Source organism: Schistocerca serialis, chromosome 3 (assembly GCF_023864345.2).
Source record: "Schistocerca serialis cubense isolate TAMUIC-IGC-003099 chromosome 3, iqSchSeri2.2, whole genome shotgun sequence".
Lineage (NCBI taxonomy): Eukaryota > Metazoa > Arthropoda > Insecta > Orthoptera > Acrididae > Schistocerca > Schistocerca serialis.
In genome coordinates, this window is record NC_064640.1 from 766,478,515 (window position 1) to 766,494,116 (window position 15,602).

Below are 15,602 nucleotides of genomic sequence, written 5' to 3' on the forward strand. Positions count from 1 at the left end.
CTGCGATGACAATACAGTCCCTGTGATACTTGAACAACGACTAGGTGGACGAGTGGTAACCAGTCAGAAGGAAATGAAAACAATAATTCCGCTCCTGTCTCCGGGTACAGTAGTGTATTATAATGTAGTGGAGTGAAGTGCAGTGCTGTATAGTATAGTGTAGTGTTGAATATCAAGTACAAAATGTGTGGTACAGCAATAGCGGACAATAAAGTAGCACAATGGTGCCACCACTTGTTTTCAGTTTGGTATTACAAATAGACGGAGTAACGATAGACTCTCCATTGACTCCAGTGACCACCGATTTATACGTGGAGCACTTCGAGAAAACAGCGCTTGAAACTTCTCGACTCAAGCCAAAGTTCTTCTAGACATACGTAGACGACAATTTCGTCTTGGGTGGCCAGACGGCGAAGACTGGCACACAAACAGTGTACACGAAAGCGTGTTCACCATGGGGGGCGGGATGGGAGACGGAAGGATTAACATCCTTTCTTAACAATTTTAACCGATAACACGCAATTACATACATGATGACTTCTGTCGAAACACGAGATGCTGCCAATATGCAGTGTAGCGCTTCTCGGTACTTACCACGTAGATACATAGAGGCTGAGGCGTCTCCGAAAAACAGAGCCTACCCTTTATTTACATTTACGTCAAGCATTTCACAGGAGACGTAAATAAAACGCAGTCTCTAGACAGATGGTAAGAAAAAAGGAAAAGACGGTATATTACTGCAAGAACATGATGGCTCCTATCGCACGCTTACCGCCCGTGCAAAAGGTCTCCAGGATCTTGAAAAAGCATTGTGAAAGACGGTTTTCCATGTCATGCAAAATCAGGGATACGCTTGGTTTCGTAAAAGATCGCTTAGTTAAGAACACTTGGCGTGTACGCCATCACGGGTGAGTATGACCAGCAGTAAAACGGAAAACGCAACGCTGCTTCTCACAGAGACTAGCAAGACACTTCTGGAACGTTCACCTCGGCTATACGGTAGCGAAGCGTGGCACCATTGAGGGAAACACGTTTTAACTTCGAAGACAAAAATGCACTACACTGATGAGCCATGACGACAGTGCTGGTCCACCTATGGAAAGTAACCGATCAGGGATTCTGTGTGGTAAGACTTCGACAAGTCCTTCGTAAGTCTCTGGAGGTATGTGGTACCAGATGTCTACGCATATTACCATATTTATATTACCATAAATTACTAGCCGGTATTTTGACGGGTCATTTTCAAGGAAAAGCTATGGCACCGTAATAGCTCTGCAAGGGAATTTAATACATGGGTGGTTGTCGACAGTGTAACCTGGCAGCATTCCTTTAAGTTATTCGAACACTGTGTACGCCAGTAGAAACTCAAGTCTCACATTGTTTACCTGTAAGTGGTGAATTTGGTGAACAGTCATCAGTGCCATCCTCCTCGAAGAACTATAGCACCATTCTGGCGTTCTGTGACATACAGCTATCCTACTGGAAGATACCATCGAGGTCGGGGAAGATATCAAGCATAAAGGGATGCAGACGGCACGCAATACTGTTTACATAGTACTGTCATAGTACCCCATAGCATAATCTGCGCAAACCGAACTGTGTCCATGATGTGGTGCATATTTCGAGAAGATGTTCGCGTAGATCGTGGCGTATGTGGACATGACCCTCGACCTGGTGTAACACGGTCCAGTTCGTGTCATCTCGTGTCCGCTATATTCGTAATTGACGATGTCGTTGGGTTAACATGGGCACACATTGGTGTCGTCTACGGCGGAGCCCGATGTTCAACAACGTACACCAAACGGTGTGCACCGGAACACATGTATCTGCACCAGCATTGTAATCTGTCGTAAAACAGCCGTCTATCCCACTTTAAAGAGTGAGCAAGTTTCCGACCTCCACGTTCTGTAATGGGGCGTGGACCTTCAACAACTTGCCGCCTTTTCGTGCTCTCACCGCCCTCCAGTCAGTTTCCATTCATGCTCCTGATAGTAGTACACGAACAGCCAACCAGTTTTGCTTTTTTTCCGCCGCTGCACTTCCGTCAGCCTCTCCCGACGGCTCCACTTCGCAGTATTTTCGTGTGACTGTCTACGAGTCCATCGCCTTGTGGAGCTGTGTCGTTAAATCTTATCTGCTGCTCAAGACATTGCTGTACTCAAATTGTGTAGGCACTAATTCTCAGCAGTTGTATTTAGTATGATACTTGTAGTAAACAGTTTTTATTGGAAAATGCGTTTCTCTGTTCAGCAAATCCAACTTATCAGTAAGAGGATAGTTCAGGTACATCCGTCTAGTCAGAAAGAGTGTTCTTCGTACGCGCTCAACGACCCCTTTACTTGCCAATACGGGAGAGTTCTGTCGTATGTGTATTGGTGCAGTGTAGATGAGCGTAATCGATGCGCGTAGAATGCAGTGGTATGATGACGACGAGAGATGCTCGTTACCACTGGCTGGGACATAAAAATCTTCCCTTTTCCAGATTCGCTTATGTCAGTGGATTTCCAGATTTGCGGCCTGTGTCGTCGATAGAATTATTTCTCTTTCTTCTATGCTTCGCTTAAATACTTTCCTTGTCGCGTCACGTGCCAGAAACGCCGCTAGGAGGCATTCAGTCTCGCGATGGACAATGATCCTAATGTTTCTGGTCATCAATGTCTGTCACCGTAGAGGTTGATAGGATTCTATAATCTAGGAAAAGATAGAAATGAGAGTATATGAAAATCTATTGAACAGAGAATGTGACTTTCATCTCAATTCTGTTTGGGACGCGAAACGGATAAATAGCAGCATCCGACAGAACATAGACATACCAGTAAATAACAAGTAACTACCAGTACCGTCGCTCCGAAACGAAGAATTACTTTGCTGATTTCCAGTGAGGAATTCAAAAGCGTGTAGAGTGTTTCCTGGAGTCTGGATGTCCAAATATCTGCGTGCCAGAGAGCAAAACCATAGTAAATAGATACACATGTTTTGTTAACTTATAATTACTCTTCCTCTCTCTTTCTCTTTTTCTCTCCATTCCTCTTTTCTCCTAGCTATTTCCCTTTCCTTCATAAAACAGTATAGTGCCGACATTTTCAAATGGATTTAAAATTTTATTTAAATATATTGTTTGTCACACGTAGAGTTGGGCTGTGGCAAGACTGCGGTTCGGTAGTTTTGCTACACTACATAGATGACATAGTAAATGTTAGGATTAGCGGTAGTATAAGTAGCATTGGTAGGGAAAGAACATAAATGAAAGTCTAAGAGAGGAACTGGGAACCGACGACTTATCTATTTTTTTCTTATTTGTTTTGCCCGTAATTAGAAGGGTACATCATTCAGTGCTAGTCAGTAACCCATCATTTCATTTTGTAGGTAATAAATATTAGCTGATAGAGTAAGTTCTGCGCTTGCATGCAACCAAAGCAATCACTTTTGGTGTAAGTACAGTTTACATGTACAAACATAAAAATACATAGGAATATTGTTGTTATTTTGTATTCCACAGAACGTTCTCCATTATTATCAAAGGCAAGAGTCTTATTATTATTGATAAATGCTAAAGTTATTTATGAATAACAGAAACATGTTTCATATAAGTTCGACGAAGTATTCAAGCGATATTTGATATATTGTTGTTTTGCAGTGTTTTATTTTATCTTTTTGTTGAGGAAATTGCATTTTCTAGCGCTATATGATAAATCTGTATGGTTTCCTTTATTTTTGCTACAAGATCCCTCTGTTTCACGCTACAAATCCACAATGTTTGCATAAAACCTGACTTAAATGTTTGAAATTTCAAATTTACTATAAATACCGTTTATTTTTACGTAATAATCAGGGAGGCAACTACGTGGAACAAAGACGTTCCGTAGGTTACTTGGACAGTTATATATCCTCTTTCAGTTTGTAGATGATTCACCGCTTCCAGTTCTAGGGGTATCTAGTGAGACACTGATCGCATACGTAAAGAAAAAGATGGTTATCACGTAAATCCTGGTGGATATGACAAACATAATGAACAGGTAACGGGGGTACGACCATAGCTGACTAAAGCTACTACGGAGACTACCGTAGTCTAAGCTTCTAGGTAGTTTTAAATACAACACACACACACACACACACACACACACACACACACACACACATATATATATATATATATATATATATATATATATATATATATATATATATCAGAGACTGACTGGGTTATATTTGTTAGGATGACAATAAGCTGTCTTGTTTCTGTGGAAGCCTGAGCATGTGCAGTTGAGTGACAGTTGACTGTCACGAGAATTTTCTGTCCAGAGAGACAACAACGTTGATGGGAACCGATGAATTGTTAACGTGGAGACAGCACGAGAAGTATGAGAAGTATGTCGTCTAGTCCAGTGGTCAATTCAGAATTCCGTAAGTGCATTACGAGCATTAAGTGGGCCTATAACACGTGCCTGTGAAACCCCAAATATCACTTTGCTTTCACTAAGTGAGTAACAGTGGGGCTTAAATGAGCTACGTAGTAGTTGAGACTGAGTAACGCTGTCATCGAGTGACAGCGAGGTTCGTGAACTAAATTTTTCGTCGAAGCGTCCATGTTGGCGCTGCTGCTAAAGTGCGAGCGACGATACTGCTTTTGATGGAAAGTCCTCAGAGGTCAGTTTCCATAAGTTGCAGTGAGAGTAGAAAAGGGGTATGGAGGCTAGATAGATGAATCCTTACGCCTGGGAGGGTGACTGGGGAAGAAGGGGAATGAGGGGGAATTATTATTGGACACGTGCAGGCAGGGATACAAGGACCGAGGGTCTTTTTATAATGGTCAGAAGGTTGGAATGTATGAGAAGAATGTGGGGGCTACGATGGTAGCTCGTATGATGAGCAGATATCAGCACTGTTATCTGGGCCACGAGGTGGGAGTCTGTTGAAGTTTTCGTGGGGTAAGGTATCGAGGGAGTGGAGGTGGAGCCATGTCAATATGTGCGCAGCAGCAACATAGGATTAGAGGGAATTGGGAAAACAATGAAGCGTTGATATTTGAGTTCACGTGATGTGTAAGATTTGCGAAGGTATTGGAGAAGTTTGAGAAGAGAAGTGCTCAAATTTTTAAAAACTGTTATCCACTGTTTCCTTTATCACTGTATGGGAGCGAGCTGATAGCTACCCTTAAATCTCCATCTACATGTTTACTCCGCAATTAACAGTTAAATGTTTGACAGAGGATTCACAGGATCACTTTCAGACTATTGCTCGACATCCTGAGTCTCGAGTAGCAGGTGGGAAAAATGAACACATTGATATCTGTTATTTTATTACGACGGTAATTTTTTCCTTGGGTAGGTGGGAGTAAACAAATATTTTGGCATTCGGAAGAAAAGATTGATAATTGAAATTTGCAGAAAACATCTCGCCGCAACGGAAAATGAATCTCTTTTTGTGATTACCACCTCAATTCTCTTCTCTTATCGGTGACACTCTCTCCCGTATTTCCCGATAACACAAGACAAGCTTCTATCATTGCATTTTTTCGATGTCATACATCATTTGTAACTGGTAACGATCCCATAATATGCAGCTATAGTCCAGAAGAAGACAAACAAGCGCAGTATAGGCAATCTATCCTGAGGGTTCTGCCAGTGAAAGGCAACCTTTGACATGCCTTCCCCACAACATTTTCTATGTGATGTTTCCAATTTAAGCTGTTTGTAATTGTAATCACGAGGTATTTAGCTGACTCTTCATCCTAGAGTTTGTGATATTTATCGTGTAACAGAAATTTTAATTGTGAAAGGTGAACTGGCGCTTTCCTCACCGTGCAGATATCTCGTTTGAGTCCTTTTGCTACTCGCTTTTATCGTCTGATCACTTCACTAGACAGTGAACGACAGCACCATCTACAAAACAACCAAAGACGGATGCTCTGATTGTCCCCTAACTCGTTTTCATAGATTAAGAACAGTAGTGGGCCTACAACACGTGCCTGTGAAACCCCAGATATCACTTTGCTTTCACTAAATGTCTTCCTCTTAGTTACTACGAATAATGACCTCTCTGACAGGCAATAACCAGTCTATTCGCACAACTCCATAGGCTCGCAATTTGATTAGAACCCACCAGTGAGTAACGATGTTAAAAATTTTGCTGCTCTTCAGTCTTTGATTAAAATTGTTGATATACAAAGAAGTATGACACATCGATAGGGATAACTTGGCGATTGGAAACTGATGGGTTCATTTGTGCAGTCACCAAAATCTGTAATGAGTGTGCTGTAGACTCTTAGTAACATTTTCTAGGTGAGGGACATCAAAAGGTCAGTAAAAATTTGAAAACTGAATAAATCACAGAATAATGTAGATAGAGAGGTACAAATTGACACACATGCTTGGAATGACATAGGGTTTTATTAGAATCAAAAAAATACAAACGTTCTAAAAATGTCCAACAGATGGCGCTTCATCTGATCAGAATAGCAATAATTAGCATAACAAAGTAAGACAAAGCAAAGATGATGTTCTTTACAGGAAATGCTCAATACGTCCACCATCATTCCTCAACAATAGCTGTAGTCGAGGAATAATGTTGTGAACAGCACTGTAAAGCATGTCCGGAGTTATGGTGAGGCATTGGCATCGGATGTTGTCTTTCAGCATCCCTAGAGATGTCGGTCGATCATGATACACTTGCGACTTCAGGTAACCCCAAAGCCAATAATCGCACGGACTGAAGTCTGGGGACCTGGGAGGCCAAGCATGACGAAAGTGGCTGCTGAGCACACTATCATCACCAAACGACGCGCGCAAGAGATCTTTCCCGCGTCCAGCAATATGGGGTGGAGTGCCATCCTGCATAAACATCGGACGTTCCAGCAGGTGTTTATCAGCCAGGCTAGGGATGATGCGATTCTGTAACATATCGGCGTACTTTTCACCCGTCACGGTAGCAGTTTTGCTGTCCAGCGCGATCTGTCGGACATTTTGTGAAATTAGTTTTTTTCTTTTTTGGTTCTAATAAAACCTCATCTCATTCCAAACATGTGTGTCAATTTTTGCCCCTCTATCTACATTATTCCGTGGTTTTTAAAGATTTGAAATTTATACTGACTTTTTGATCACCCTGTATGTGATAGGAGATGACTCGTATGCGTGGAGAGAGTGGGTGGGAAGCTTTATTTGCAATGAATGAGGTAGTAAAAATTGAATTCCATGTGGCATTGCTGGCTGGAATATCCTGTGGGGTGCGTTCTGTGATGCAAGGGAGGGCTTCCCCCTGCATATTTCGACCACCACAATTACGTATATGTCTCGGGGGCCAGGTACGGCCCCTGCTTCATCTATGAGGTTGTTTGTAAAGGAAGAGTTAGGGTACTAAGCCGCCAGCAGCTTTCACAGCGTCCGGGGGCGGCAGCCTCGCCACATAGCGCTGCATTCGTGGGCACTACCTTACGTCCACGCAGTCACGTGTACAGACGATACCGCCTCTCTATCCCCCCCACAGGCGTCTAGTTAGGTCGGCCTGGCTCCGACCGACCAACAGGCGCGCCAAGTCTCTGCCACGAGTCTCCGCTACGAATCCCACCTGCCGCTGCCTGCCAATTTGTCGCCTCGCCCCTTCGTGAGCCACGTCCGCCGCTGCACTTCCGTCAGCCGCTCCAGAGGGCACCACTTTGCAGAATTTCCATGTGACTGTCTACGAGTTCATCGCCTAGTGGGACCGTGTCGTTATTAATCTTCCCTGGTGCTCAAGACATTGTTGTTCTCAAATTGTGTAGACATTCATTCTCAGTCAGATAACTTCCGGGAACTCAGCCAGGTAACACTTTCAGCGACCGCCGATATTTCGCCGGGAGAACACCCCGCCATTTTCAAGGCAAACTGCAACGAACAGGCGGCGTACATGCAAATTTAAAACCTCGGTTGTCGGACTGAAGCAGAAAAGATAACACACACACTGAACACTAGTGCCACCAAAGATGACCAAAGTCAGAGCTATCGATAGTGAAACTATGAATTCGCAGGTGAGGTAGCATTGATTCCGTCCCTCTTTTTTTGACAAGGGAGAGAGCCGGATTCCAAACAGAGTTTAAACAGAAACCTCCATTCCTATTAACGAGGCTGCTCACTAATTTAATCTCAACTGCTCCCTAATAACACTGTCCCAATAGCTGGACGTGCATGCCAATATCTCGGTGTTATTATATAACATGGGGTGACCAGTATCCAAGCAATGTTCGGCAATAGCAGATCTACTTGCTGTAATCATGTGTGCCGTTTATGCTCAGTACATCGGTCCTCCACGGTCCTGATAGTTTGACCAATATATGCCATGCGGCAGCTACAAGGAATACGATATACACCCGCCTTACGCAGTCCAAGGTCATCCTTAACGGAACCCAATAGTGCTCTAATTTTAGATGGAGGTCGTAAAACACATTTCACATCGTATTTCCGTAAAATACGACCGATCTTGTTGGACATGTTTCCTACGTAAGGCAAAAAGGCAGTAGATTTAGGTGTTGACTCAGAATTACCATCAATCACCCGATTTACAGTTGGTCGATAGCGCAACGCACGTTCACTCTATCACTATAACCATTCTGACGAAATGTAACTTCAAGATGGGACAGCTCAGCTGGCAAAGTCTCAGCGTCAGAAACGGCATGTGCCCTGTGTACCAAGGTACGAAGTACCCCTTCACGGTGAGCCGGATGGTGACAACTATTAGCCTGTAAGTACAAGTCGGTGTGAGTACGTTTCCTGTAGACTGCATGTCCCAATCATCCATCATCCTTCCTCCTAACCAACACGCCAAGAAAGGGAAGGCAACCATCCTCTTCCACCTCCAACGTAAAACGAATGTTCGGGTGGATCGTGCTCAGATGTTCTAAAAAGACATTCAAATTCTCCCTACCATGAGGCCGAGGTTTTAAATTTGCATGTAAGCCGCCTGTCCGTTGCAGTTTGCCTTGAAAACAGCGGGGTGTTCTCCCGCCGAATTGTCAGCGGTCGCTGAAAATGTTACCTGGCTGAATTCCCGGAATTTATTTGAAAGTTGTATACGTCAGGAGAAACTCAGGTCTCACATTCGTTCTCAGTAGTTGTATTTAGTTTGGTTCTTGTAATAAACAGCTTTTATTGCAAAATGTGTTTCTCTCTTCAGCAACTCTTACTGCTCAGTAAGAAGGTAGTTCAGGTTCAAGGTGCTTTACGTACGCTCTCAGTGACTCCTTTGCTTGCGAGTATGTGAGAATTGTGTCGTATGTGTATTGGTAGAGTGTAGGTGAGTTTAATGGCTGCGCGTGCGATGTAGTGGTATGATGACGACGAGAGAAGGGAGGGGATGAAATCCGGTGATGGGACATAGCCTACGCCTATCGAATAGCACAAAGGGAGTCTCCGATCTTGATGTCTGTATTCGACTTAGGGATCACCATCGAAAGTGTCAAATGCACTCACTACATGAGACACTGCGGAGTGGTTTGCAATTTAATCTAAGACATTGTCGCAAAGACTGGTGATCAGAAATTTTACGCCACCGCCTATCCTCCTCTTGCAGGCCATATATTGGCAGTGAAAATTGGTTCTATCACCAGCATTCGAACCTGCTTACCAAGAATCGATCGCCACATCACAGGTGTGCGTTAGCGACCTTCGGAAGGGGGTGAAGAGATAGTGGGTGTTATAACTGATACGACATTGATTGCATGGTATGGGAGGACATGGTGATTTATGTCAGCCTGTGGAAGTACGTGTAGTGTGTGGAGATGTGAGGAAGGGGACACATTGTATACGGATGCGCCATCTGGCCATGGTTCTCAAGGAATACTGTGAATTCTAGCGAGTTGCTTCTGCGGAAAACATAGGCCTACCGAACACATTGTAGGCATTTGATGAGGCTTGGGAACTTCAGCAGGTGGTGGTGGATGGGGGTTGGGGAGAAGAGTAAACGAATATTGATGGGGAGAGGAAGTGTATGATGTTAGAAGATTAGGAATGGATGATAGAACTTGCGAGAGGTGGAAACTACACGAAAGCTGTTAAAATATTTCGAGGAGGAAGTACGGAGTTGTGTAGTACACTATCTGATGAAAAGTATTAGGACACCTATTGGTAGACGTTAACACAGAGTGTGTCCACCCTTTGCCTCTATGACTGCTTGAACTTTGCTGGGGACACTTCACTGAGTCGTCTGATTGTCTGTTAAGGAATGACAAACCATTCGACCTCAAGAACCGAAACTAGAGATGGTAGTTTTGTTGGATGCTGAGGTCTGGAGCGAATTCTATGTCCAGTATCATCCAAAATGTGTTCCATTTGGTTCATATCTGGACTCTGGACAGGCCAGTCCATTTAAGGAATGTTATTATCCACAGATCATTGTCTCACATATGCTGCTGTACGACAGGTTACACAAGCATCGTCTCCGAACTGTTCCATAACTGTACACAGTACAGAACGCTTTACAATGTGGTCATATCCTTCCGTATGTAGCGTTTTCTTAAGTGTAATAAGGGGACCGCAGCTGATCTACGAAAAACCGCTAGCTCGTAACACCACCTCCTCCGTTCTTCACTGTTGGCACAACATATAAAGGCAGGTAACGTTCTCGAGGCATTCGCCGAACGAAGACTCTTCCTTCGGATTTCCGCAGCGTATAATGTGATGCATCACTCCAAACTGACTCAGTATTTATAGATTTCCAGAAGGCTTTCGAGACCGTACCTCACAAGTGGCTTATAATTAAACTGCGTGCTTATGGAATATCGTCTCAGTTACGCCACTGGATTCGTAATTTTTTGTCAGTGAGGTCACAGTTCCATCGAGTAAAACAGAAGTGACTTCTGGAATTCCCTAAGACATTGTTATAGGCCCTCCGTTTCGATCTTCTGATGACTTTACTAGACGATAAACGACAGCATTATCTGCAAACAGCATAACATGGCTGCCCAGATTGCCTCCTAGATCGTTTATCTACCGGGACGTCAGAAAATGTCTGAAACGCTTCTAGGGATGCTGCAGGGCACGTTCTACTGGTCTTCCCTTAAAAAGTTTACACGTTGCGTCGTTTCCGTGTTATTTAGCACTGAAATTATCCAACTGCGACGTCGCGCGCACACATTCAAACGGCCTGCCAGGGACTGTGTTGCCCAAGAAGTGCTTTGTTTGAAGAGCTGAAACTTGAATTTGTGAGCGTGACGACCTGACTGACTAACTTCAATGCTAAATAACTTAACATATATATCTCTGTCCAATATGCGCTGCAAGTGTTTCCCACATTTTCTGATCACCCTGTATGTAAACGATTTAGGAGACAACCTGTGCAGCCTTCTTACGTTGTTTGCAGATGATGCTGTCGTTTATCGCCTAGTAAATTCATCAGAAGATCAAATCAAATTGCAAAACCATTTAGAAAAGGTATCTCTATGGTGCGAAAATTGGCAGTCAGCCCTAAATAATCAAAAGCGCGAGGTCATCCACATGAATGCTAAACGGAATCTGTTAAACTTCGGTTATACGATAAAGCAATCGCCGGCCGCGGTGGCCGTGCGGTTCTGGCGCTGCAGTCCGGAACCGCGGGACTGCTACAGTCGCAGGTTCGAATCCTGCCTCGGGCATGGGTGTGTATGATGTCCTTAGGTTAGTTAGGTTTAAGTAGTTCTAAGTTCTAGGGGACTTATGACCTAAGATGTTGAGTCCCATAGTGCTCAGAGCCATTTGAACCATTTGATAAAGCAATAAAATCTAAAGGCCGTAAATTCAACTAAATACCCAGGAATTGCAGTTACGAACAACTTAAATTAGAAAGAATACATAAAACAGTTGTGGGGAAGGCGAACCAAAGACGGCGTTTTGTTGGCAGAAAACTTAGAAGATGCAGCAGATCTACTTAAGAAACTGCCTACACCATGCTTGTCCATCCTCTCTTGCAGTACTGCTGGGCGGTGTGGGATACTTACCATATAGGATTAACGGAGTACATGGAGGAAGTTCAAAGCAGACAGCACGTTTTGTGTTATCGAGAAATGGGGGAGACAGTGTAACGGACATAATACAGGATTTGGAGTAGACATCGTTAAAACGAAACGTATCTCATTGCGGCGGGGTCTTCATACGAAATTTCAGTCACCAGCTTTCTCCTGCGAATGCGAAAATATTACGTTGACGCCGACCTACATAGGAAGAAAAGATCATCGTAATAAAGTAAGGGAAATCAGAGCTCACACGGAACATACAGGGTGATCAGAAAGTCACTATAAATTTGAAAACTGAATAAATCACAGAATAATGTAGATAGAGAGGTACAAATTGACACACATGCTTGGAATGACATGGGGTTTTATTAGAACCAAAAAAATACAAAAGTTCAAAAAATGTCCGACATATGGCGCTTCATCTGATCAGAACAGCAATAATTAGTATAACAAAGTAAGACAAAGCAAAGATGATGTTCTTTACAGGAAATGCTCAATGTGTCCACCACCATTCCTCAACAATAGCTGTAGTCGAGGAATAATGTTGTGAACAGCACTGTAAAGCATGTCCGGGGTTATGGTGAGGCACTGACGTCGGATGTTGTCTTTCAGCATCCCTAGAGATGTCGGACGATCACGATACACTTGCGACTTCAGGTAACCCCAAAGCCAATAATCGCACGGACTGAGGTCTGGGGACCTGGGAGGCCAAACATGACGAAAGTGGCGGCTGAGCACACGATCATCACCAAACGACGCGCGCAAGAGATCTTTCACGCGTCCAGCATTATGGGGCGGAGCGCCATCCTGCGTAAACATCGTACGTTCCAGCAGGTGTTTATCAGCCAGGCTGGGGATAATGCGATTCTGTAACATATCGGCGTACCTCTCACCCGTCACGGTAGCAGTTACCTGTAGCAATTACCTGCTGTCCAGCGCCATCTGTCGGACATTTTGTGAACTTTTTTTTTTGTTCTAATAAAACCCCATGTCATTCCAACCATGTGTGTCTATTTTTACCTCTCTATGTACATTATTCCGTGGTTTATTAAGTTTTCACATTTATACTGACTTTTTGATCACCCGGTATGAGTGTTCGTTTTGTGCGCTCCCTGTTAGAAAGTGAAATAATAAAGAATTATTATGAAGGTGGTTCGATGAACCCTCTGTCAGGACTTGCAGAGTATCCATGTACGTGTAGATGTAGAAATCACTGGTATCTAGTCACCCACAGCCTAGTGGCATCTCTATTTACACTACCTCAAGCGTCGCTTATCATTTACTTCAGAAATTTGTGGCGTGTGAGGAACTAACTGCTCGACCACTGTATACCATTGTTTCTAACTCCATACATATAGTCATTGTGTTACCCGGACTGCGGGTAGCACTTTGGAACTCACGAGTGATTTCTTCTAATGATTCCTTGTAATTGCTTACAATCCCCCTCCGTAATGCTTGTCAGTACATGAAGTCTGCCTGATCGGGGTTTAGCCTGTGGTTATTCCTTCGCGTTTCCACTTCACAGTCACATCACCAACAGTAGAATTTGGCGTCTTTAGAAGGGTTGATAGGTTTCTGATGGATTTTTTTATCCAGCTGAGTTCTAATGACTAGTCTACATTCGAAGTCAGTGAGCGCTACTGACCTACCCATTATTTTGTTACTGCTTCTCTACTGACAACACAATACTCCCCACTTCCTTTTATACCGGTGGGTGCGCCTCTCGTGATGTCCACCGTTTCATTGGACAGGGGTGTCCGGGTGCTTTTGGTCATATACCGTAGGTAGAGCAGAGTGTAGGGTAGTGAGGGTGAGGCGTACCTCAGTAAGTGCTGCTGACCGACCCATTATTTTGTTACTGCTTCTCTACTGACAACACAATACCCCCCACTTCCTTTTACACCGGTGGGTGCGCCTCTCGTAATGTCCACCGTTTCATTGGATAGGGGTGTCCGGGCGCTTGTGGTCATATACTGTAGGTAGAGCAGAGTGGAGTGTAGGCGTACCTCGTCGTCGGGCAGGCAGGCGGCGGCTGCGGCTGCGGCGGCGGCGAGCGCTCGCGCCACCTCGCGGGCCCAGCGCGCCTTCAGCTGCTTGCGCACGCGCTCGTGCTCCGACCGGCGGTCCGTCAGCACCTGCGCACACCACACTCGTATCAGCAACGATCCATCATTTCTTAACGTTAGAAACGTCCTAGCATTCTACCACGAGCCACGCACTAAGCAATGAATGGAAAAGCTGCAGAATATTCAACTTGTCCTTGATATGATTTCAATGTGTGCAAAGAATAGAGACTTCCTTTAAGGGGAGTACGTACGTCCTATACTCACAGTGTTAAATTTGCAATATTGATGACGCATTATCTCAGAACCTGTGACAGATAGAGATCTGAAATTTTTGGGATGTATAGTATCACTCCTTTTCTGATTACTGAACCAGAATCAAAATGGACAGAGAAATAATTAGCTAGTTATGATTTTTTTAAAAATGTTGTTCAATATTTTCTTTTAAAAGTCCACTTTTTCTTCCGTAAGTAAAAAACCGATAGAGTTAGAGATGTTTTGGGAGGTTCAATAGCTGCAGTATACTAAGTGGTAACGTAGTGTAAAATTAGAGATCTGTATCTGTAATAGTTCCTGAGATAATGGGTCAAATAATTTTAAAAATGTCATTTCCGGCAAGTCAAGTTGAAACATTTTACACTCCTGGAAATGGAAAAAAGAACACATTGACACCGGTGTGTCAGACCCACCATACTTGCTCCGGACACTGCGAGAGGGCTGTACAAGCAATGATCACACGCACGGCACAGCGGACACACCAGGAACCGCGGGGTTGGCCGTCGAATGGCGCTAGCTGCGCAGCATTTGTGCACCGCCGCAGTCAGTGTCAGCCAGTTTACCGTGGCATACGGAGCTCCATCGCAGTCTTCAACACTGGTAGCATGCCGCGACAGCGTGGACGTGAACCGTATGTGCAGTTGACGGACTTTGACCGAGGGCGTATAGTGGGCATGCGGGAGGCCGGGTGGACGTACCGCCGAATTGCTCAACACGTGGGGCGTGAGGTCTCCACAGTACATCGATGTTGTCGCCAGTGGTCGGCGGAAGGTACACGTGCCCGTCGATCTGGGACCGGACCGCAGCGACGCACGGATGCACGCCAAGACCGTAGGATCCTACGCAGTGCCGTAGGGGACCGCACCGCCACTTCCCAGCAAATTAGGGACACTGTTGCTCCTGGGATATCGGCGAGGACCATTCGCAACCGTCTCCATGAAGCTGGGCTACGGTCCCGCTCACCGTTAGGCAGTCTTCCGCTCACGCCCCAACATCGTGCAGCCCGCCTCCAGTGGTGTCGCGACAGGCGTGAATGGAGGGACGAATGGAGACGTGTCGTCTTCAGCGTTGAGAGTCGCTTCTGCCTTGGTGCCAATGATGGTCGTATGCGTGTTTGGCGCCGTGCAGGTGAGCGCCACAATCAGGACTGCATACGATCGAGGCACACAGGGCCAACACCCGGCATCATGGTGTGGGGAGCGATCTCCTACACTGGCCGTACACCACTGGTGATCGTCGAGGGGACACTGAATAGTGCACGGTACATCCAAACCGTCATCGAACCCATCGTTCTACCATTCCTAGAC

General features: G+C 44.8%; 1 protein-coding gene across 1 annotated transcript in view; it reads right to left on the minus strand.

Annotated features, from left to right (window-relative positions):
- The window catches only part of LOC126471216 (rho GTPase-activating protein 45-like), a 682,307-nt gene that overhangs the window by 179,348 nt on the left and 487,357 nt on the right, over positions 1 to 15,602 (minus strand). Inside the window, exon 9 of the mRNA XM_050099339.1 lies at positions 13,963 to 14,091. Coding sequence (XP_049955296.1) covers positions 13,963 to 14,091 — 129 coding nt within the window. The remainder of the gene's footprint in view (positions 1 to 13,962; positions 14,092 to 15,602) is intronic.